The sequence below is a fragment of the Tupaia chinensis genome, unplaced genomic scaffold (genome assembly GCF_000334495.1).
Source record: "Tupaia chinensis unplaced genomic scaffold, TupChi_1.0 Scaffold000515_1, whole genome shotgun sequence".
Classification (NCBI taxonomy): domain Eukaryota; kingdom Metazoa; phylum Chordata; class Mammalia; order Scandentia; family Tupaiidae; genus Tupaia; species Tupaia belangeri.
The window spans coordinates 7,641,977-7,643,040 of NW_006160028.1; the positions used below are offsets into that span (position 1 = coordinate 7,641,977).

Genomic DNA, 1,064 nt, shown 5'->3' on the forward strand with positions numbered 1-1,064 from the left:
GAATGGCCACACCACAATCCCTTCTCCTCCATTCTCCTCTCAGGATCTTGGGCAGACATGCATGCATACATGCCCGGTGTGAGTTTTAAGCCACCAGGCTGGGACTAGAACCATGGTCGACTATGTCGGCACCCAGCAACATAACCATTATGCCATTTGCTGGTCCCAACCATGTTAATATTGTTTTAATGGAAGACCAAAGATAGTCATAAAATTCCGTCATCTCTAATTTTTTCTTTTATATGAAACAGTTGATGACTGTCAGCCAATTCATCTATTAAGTCAGCCTGGGGAATTGAGACGAGAATATGAAGAGGAGATAAGCAAGGTAGGTGCTAATAGTTATTCTTTTTGTGTTTCTTGGAAAATTTCTCTGTGTTTCAGTTTTAGATTTTACATAGCTTTTCCGCTTATAAAGCTAGCCATACAATGCAGTATAAATTACATGCTTTAAAATGTCTTCATATTTTATTTAGATAATTTTTATATTGTGTTCAACGTGTTTATAAATAGGCTTTGATTTACTTATATATAATTGGTGCTTTTATGTGATAGTGATCCCTAAGTGTTTAAATATGAAGGAGATTTTTCATCCCCTGAATTTTTTTTTTTTTTTTTTTTGAGAGCTTTTCGCTATAGGGCGCGTGCGCTCGCCAGACAGACAGAGAGAGACATAGAGACAGAAAGCGAGAAATCACCCCCCCAGGGGGGATGGTCACGCCGCAATCCCTTCTCCATTCTCCTCTCGGGATCTTGGGCACACACGCACACGCGCCCAGCGTGAGTTTTAAGCCACCGGGTCAGGGACGCGAACCGCGGTCGACTACATGGGAGTCCAGCGACATAGCCATTACGCTAACTGTTGGTTCCCCACCCCCTGAAATTTTATACTTAAAGGATGGAGAACCTGGTGAATTTATGCATTTAGATGAAGAAGACATAAAGGGCTAACCGTGAAATGCCTAAATAGGAAAAGAGGGAGGAGTGCTTACAGTGAGACCTTCGAATTTCACTAGTACTTGGAAAACCCTAGTAGTCCCCCAGACTCTTGCTTTGTGTAGGGA

At 42.0% G+C, this 1,064-nt stretch overlaps 1 protein-coding gene across 2 annotated transcripts in view; it reads left to right on the top strand.

Annotated features, from left to right (window-relative positions):
* Positions 1 to 1,064, top strand: part of RNF168 (ring finger protein 168) — a 36,283-nt gene that overhangs the window by 13,636 nt on the left and 21,583 nt on the right. For both annotated transcript variants that reach the window (XM_006156780.3, XM_006156779.3), the window contains exon 2: positions 252 to 328. In XM_006156780.3, coding sequence (XP_006156842.1) covers positions 252 to 328 — 77 coding nt within the window. The remainder of the gene's footprint in view (positions 1 to 251; positions 329 to 1,064) is intronic.